Below are 6,651 nucleotides of genomic sequence, written 5' to 3'. Positions count from 1 at the left end.
TGGATAAGGGTATTCAGGTTTGTTCAAATGAAGAGCCAAGCCCTTTTTCAAGGATAGATAATTAAAAATTAGTGGTATTTTTTCTCAAGAACCACATGGCCAGAAAAGATGAAACATATTAGCTTTTTTGTACATCAGTGTAGACTAAAGTTTGTTCAGATAATGACCCCACGGAGGTAGGGTGCATGGGACGTAAATAAAGGATCGAAATTTAAAGATGTACATGAAATATAGGAAAATAACTGTCAAAATCATCTTCAGCAGATCCATATATAATCATATCTGTATGGAAGTATAGTAGCATCCTCAAGTAGCAAGAATTCAAGTTCTTGGGGGTAGCTATAAGATGAGGCTAGACAAAAGAAAAATATAGAGGACTTTTTCTAAAAAAAAAAAAAGTCTTCTCAGATCAGCATGGACCATGATTAGTCAAATTAATATGCAAACATAGTACAGTCATTCTTCAAAAACATGCCCAATTAAGATTTCTTTTATGTCGCTTACAAATTACCTTTGTAATACCTTAATTATAATTTTAAAGATCTATATCAACTCTAAAACTTAAAATAGACACATGGTTTTGTAAATATTTAGTGATATATATGCAGTTAAAGTTTTGATATGAGCTTAGTATAATGTTTAAAAAGGTATTCCACTGTAAATCTTGATGTTGCTTCATTCATTTACAAATTTTAAGACGAAATTTTCAGCCTTTAAGACGAAATTTTCAGCCGTCATAAGCGTCCCGAGTAGATTGCAAGGAATTTCAAAGAAAAAGTTTTTTTTTCCTATATAAAAAGAAAACAAACCACTTCTCGCGAAGAAACGCATGGATCTTCTTCCATACGAAATCATAGCCTGTCGCTAAAAGTCAATTAACTTCCGTAACGATTTTGTTTTACTTTGCACGGACAGAATGCAGATTTTAAAAGAACTGAAACTTACCTGAAAGTGACCATGGAATCTAATATCATCGATTCTAGTTGCGAGTCATCACTTTAGACCATTACATTAATTTTCAACATAACAAATTGAATTAGACAAAAACAGTTGTCTCTCTTAAAAATTTAACTTCCGTAACGGTAATTCAAGAATGTTATTGACTGATTGATTGTATGTTGTTTTACGTCCCATTCGAGAATTTTTCACTCATATAGAGACGTCACCATATACCAAATTTTGACCTTTACTCGGCACTCAGGGCCATTGAGCAGTGAGGGATCTTTATCGTTCCAACGCCTGCCGTGACACTGGGCCTCGGTTTTTAAGGTCTCATCCGAAGAACCCGCAACTTTCACTTCAAAGTGCCGAGCGCATGGCGAAGGAACAGTTGCTACCCATTTTTTTTTTATCGACTTAGGTCAGTCGCGGCCGAGATTCGAACTCACGACCTCCCGATCACGGAGCGAGCACTCTACCGACTGAGCTACCGTGAACGGTCAAGAATGCTATTGCGTTACTATAAACATTTTAATTATTTTGTGACACAATACTGCATACTTTTGATTAACCTCTTAACACAAACGTAAATTTTATCTATTGCCGAGAATTTCAACTTTTATTACTAGAAATTAACTTCCGTGACGATATTTTACCCAAAATTTTAACTTAATAGCGAATTCATGCGAGACTTCAAAAATCATACTTCAGCGTTCTATATGAACATCAGAAAACGAAGAAAATGGTCAAATTCAGCTTTATCTAGAAGCATGTCCAAGCATTATCTTCCGTAACATTACCTTAAAATCGTTGGTATACTAGTATTTAAATTGTTGTAAAAAGTTAACGATACCAGATTTGTGGATAATTTTTTTCAAGTGCACTGATATGTCCCTTAGTGAATCGTGTTGTTCAACTGGCTATTTGAAACAATTATTTTTTCCTCATGTTAGATACCCTGAATTGGTACTTTGATCGTAGAATGACTGAGTAAGGTAGTATAGATATTAGTTTTGTATCATAACATGTCCCTGGGTGGGACAACAGTAACCTTTTATTGAATTATGGACCCCGGTATTAGGATGGTGCTAAAGTTGTGATCAGATTCTTATTTTGCATGTCTACAGGGGAGAAAACTAGTTGAAAAAAATCCTAATGGGGAAACATCAGAGCCATGTTAGTCATGTTGATATTGATGTATTCTAATATGTGGATTCAACTTAGGTTATACTATAGTATCATTACTTTTGAGGGTATTTTTTCTGAAAATTAAACAACAGGTCAAGGTTTCTCAGGTGAGCAATGTAGCCCATGGGTTGAAGGTTCTTTATGTCTTATATACTAGTATTCCAAATTATTTTGTCTATTTAACAACAAAGATAGGTCTTAGAAAATCAATATTGATATCAGGAGTAGGCCTGGTGCATGTATATGCTTATATGTGCAGGAGTGTCTTTTATTATATATAGGCGGGTTAATGTACCTCAAAGACAGGCCCGTTTAAGGTTTTAACAAGAATCGTGCTTATCTTTTGTTTAGGTCTTCTAAGCTTCGTTTGGAGGTTTCAAAATCTCTCTTATATATTAGGTTTGTCAAATGTGATTTACATTTATTCAGTCTAGTCAAAATTGAAAAGATCATGACTAGAGCTAGGACGATATATCGATAATTTCGATTCTTTATGAGAACGATATGCATATCGACATGCATGCAGAAATACCGGGTATCGAAATGTCGCAAATTTTCTTCTTTGTCTACTTAGCTTTTTGGGGTCGAGTACATGTATATACATGTACAATAAATATGCTGATCATAAATGTGAAGTACATAATAATTAAACCACTATTGTGAAATAACTTTGTACTTTTACAATTATAGATATGCAATTTCTATGAATATATCATTTTAAAAGAAAAACTCACAAATTATACATATGTACTACAAGAAGTTCATATGTTTTATTTTGCAATGATTCTTTTGTTTTATTACATGTAGTAAATTCTATCTATGCATATTTTGCAATGATTCTAAGAATAAATAGGAGAAGTGGGTGACCCAGATGACCTTTGTAGCTCACGGGCCTCGATAACGCTTTAATTTTTTTTTTAGACGTGCTAGAAATTAGTTAAATTTATAAATCTAATGGTTTAACTGTGGTTTATAGTTAATATTATTTTCGTTTACTTATTATGGAGTGGTGGATCTGTATGGTTTTTATATCACGTGAGATGATCATATAAATAGGAAGTGCGTGATTGAAAAGTCACTATCGATCCGCTCGTATACATGTTCAGGAATGGAAACCAGTAAATTAGATGTATATATATTTTTATCATTATATGATAAATGAAAGTCATAAGTAATGTGTTCGGATGTTGAATGTAAATGTTATAAAAATGTGTTGTAATAAACGTTTAGACGAGCAGCATTCCATATGATATATGAGTTTCGATCTTATCTTTTCAAACTTCTTTCTGAATACAGTTTTAAGAGACAGTATAATTATGAACGTAGTGAGGGAGAATAAAAATATCATGACTAATGCTAGGGCATCTTTAAAAAATGTTTGCTTGCCCTATCCCGACTCAGGATAAAAAAATGGGTAGGTAGGTAATTTTTTTAACTCAAAAAAAAAAAATGCAAATATGAAGTTGAAATAGTTAATAATGGGATAAAAAAAAACTGCGTACTGGATAAAAATAATAGTTTCTTGGAGGTTTAAAAAGTTACGTTGGGTCATTTTTCAGTCGGTCGGGAGAGGGCAAACAAACAATTATTTAAAGATGGCCTTACATGTTATGTTCCTAGTTTTACCCAAAGCCAAGTTTGATGTCGTAATCAAAAAGTATTTTGTTATTTGTCATAGATTATGAACCAGAATGTAATATTTTTGTAAAAATTTGTACATTTTGAAAATTAATCAAAAATGTTTTTGGTATATCTCCCTAAAAGAAATGAAAGTAAAATTTTACGACAACAAGGGCCACCAAATGTAAACTGTCCACGTTGGGCTGTCGAAGGCAGACGCCGGTTAATATTCACAGCTGGAGATCGAAAATAGAAAACCACAGCGCACTGTTTTAATTCAGAAAGGATAGGAACGCAAACATGAAATGAGACCAAGATGCATCATAACTTCAAGAAAGAAAATGAGAATTTTGTTATGTATTTTTATTCTTTATCAAATATCGGACAATGACAGTTATAAATGTCAAGCTAAAACGGTAGCGGGGGTATTTTCTTCAGTAGCTGCACAGAGAGGATGGGGGATGTACGTGACAACGTTTTGTTTTCACGGTAAATATTATTTTGGTGTGATATATCATTTGTGTCCACTGTATATGATGTAAATGTATAGGCCTAATATACAAGGGGTCCCTAAGACCCAGAGGCCAGGGAATTTCCTCACCTATAATCTGATAATGACACATCCCCCGCTTATTCTGATATTCCCCCTCAACCCCCTGTTAGGTTAGGAACCCCAGTTACCCTTCTGCTTCTTTAATGTACCTTGCTATTTAATTGTTAGAGAGAACCCTGATGTATTGATCCTTGTATATACATGTATGATGTTCTGTGTGGGTGAAATTGAAATTAGATACAGTTGAACTTCGGTATCTTGCACACAGATATTTCAAATACCATGGATATGTCGAAGTGATTTTGAAGTCCCAAGCACTTATATCTCAAGTATTTTACCCTGGATATCTCAAATCCTCAGATATCTCTAAGTATTTTGTTGGTCCCTTGAAGTTTGAGATAACGAAGTTTGACTGTATGTAGTATGAAAAGAAGGAGTGAATGAACATACTTTGATGACTGGACTGAGGATCGAACCCAGGACTCCTGCTCTACTAGTTAGATGCTCTTGCCACTGAGGTATCCAGGGCAATATTGTTACATAGCCCAACCCATGGCTACAAAGTTTTGCTGTTGCTTGCTGGAAATAGAGAGAGAGACCCTATTGCATCACTAGAAAAGCTAGCTCATTCATGAGGAAGTTTAAGTTCCTAATACACTGTCCGCTACACTTCCTCCAGCACAGGGAAGCTTAGACCCTAAGCTAAGCATGGGTTCTCTTTGAGTATATACTGAGTAAGTGGGGCCTCTTCAATAATGACAATTAAACAATGCCAATGCTGCAGGGTCACTACACTGCCACCAATTTTGTAACGTGAAAGAGTCACCCATCTAAAAGCTATACAAAGGGAGACTTTAAAGCTGACTCACTATAGTGAGGCAGTATAAAATTCCTAGTATATATAGTACAATGTATATACTGTCTGCTACTTTATCCATGGTCCATATACATGATAGCCAAAATTACTTCAAAATCACATACATGAAGTGCTTATCAAAACAATTTCAAACCACTGGACCTGCCATTTGCAGCATTTGAAATACCCAAGCCGCTAAAATATGAACCCCGCTTTTTTTAAGTACACATGCATACAGTATTTGATTTTTTAATGTAATGATTTTCACAAATGAATGCAATTTTCACAAATGAATGCACATTTTATCAGTAAAGATAAAACTTGATTTAAATCATCAGAGATTTGATTAAAAATGTTGAATGTAATCTTTAACTTTAGAATGTACCTCAACACCACCACCCCTCCTCTGGAAAACAAACAGAAAACTGTTTAATATCACATGTTTAATTAAAAAAAAATTTAATGAGAAAAATCAAACTGTAAAATTTCAGAGAATTTTTGCTTACATTTTGTTGTCTTTTATTTAGGGAATGCCTTGATAAATTACACCTTGGAGGCTGAAGAGGGTACATTAGAAGAGTTTAAACCACAGTTGTTACTCTTCACAAAACAAGACTTAGAAGATCTGGAGGAGGAAGACTGTTCAGAAAAACTCAGCAGGGCTTCATTTACTTGTAACATTATATTACATCTTTCTGACTCTCCAAATTTATTTCATTGACATTTTAGTGTGTATACATTAAGATACTAAGACTTATTAAAGCTTCATTGTTGGATATGGCATGATACCCATGGATGATCTCGTCTTTTACTCATTATGATGAGTATTAAGAAGAGTTCACCCATGTGTATCCGATGTTAAAGCTTCTGTGCCATGTCATTTTCGTAAAATCATGATTGTTTCTTCAATGTTTTGCAACTGATGTTATGAAATTATACACACATAAGAATGCAAATACATCCTGAATACAAAAATTATTTATATTTAATTAAATGTACATTTACTTGTATAAGATAAGATAAGATAAGATATGTTTTATTACTAATTCAGTGCCCAAATGAGCATAAAGAGAACAAACTTACAAGAGAAAGGCCTAAAAACTACAGATGTAAATTTTGCACTTTTTTAAATTCAGAATGCAGTTTTGAATATGTACAGTATGGATGGTTTATTAAATGATGAAAACATAAAACTTCTTAATGTAAAATGTCTTTCTGGAATTTTTTTGTTTTCTATATTGACAAATTTCATATTTTATAGTTGAGCTGAGAAATACTACAGGAAACCTGAGTGTTAATGCCCCGACCAACCCACACTTGTACCATGTCATGTATGGGGACCAGTTAACCTGTCTGGATACAGACTCAAATGAGGACTCAGATTCCAGTATGTTCAAGTTCAGAATCCAGTTGCTAAATCCAGACAGTCTGGGAAATCCAACTGAACACTTTGGAGATGATGAAACTGGTAAAATTGTCTTCCATTTAACTTTAA

The 6,651-nt window shown here is 33.8% G+C and overlaps 1 protein-coding gene across 1 annotated transcript in view; it reads left to right on the top strand.

The window, feature by feature from the left end:
* The first annotated feature begins 3,933 nt into the window (after positions 1 to 3,933).
* The window catches only part of LOC133174656 (integral membrane protein GPR180-like), an 11,680-nt gene continuing 8,962 nt past the window's right edge, over positions 3,934 to 6,651 (top strand). Inside the window, exons 1-3 of the mRNA XM_061309746.1 lie at positions 3,934 to 4,236; positions 5,684 to 5,830; positions 6,418 to 6,624. Of these exons, the coding sequence (XP_061165730.1) occupies positions 4,053 to 4,236; positions 5,684 to 5,830; positions 6,418 to 6,624 (538 nt within the window). The 5' untranslated portion in view covers positions 3,934 to 4,052. The remainder of the gene's footprint in view (positions 4,237 to 5,683; positions 5,831 to 6,417; positions 6,625 to 6,651) is intronic.

Source organism: Saccostrea echinata, unplaced genomic scaffold (genome assembly GCF_033153115.1).
Source record: "Saccostrea echinata isolate AGI-Se365-2 ecotype Australia unplaced genomic scaffold, CSIRO_AGI_Sech_v1 ptg000058l, whole genome shotgun sequence".
NCBI classification, from domain to species: domain Eukaryota; kingdom Metazoa; phylum Mollusca; class Bivalvia; order Ostreida; family Ostreidae; genus Saccostrea; species Saccostrea echinata.
The sequence above is the reverse complement of the archived record's forward strand: the minus strand, read 5'-3'. Positions and strand labels throughout refer to the sequence as shown.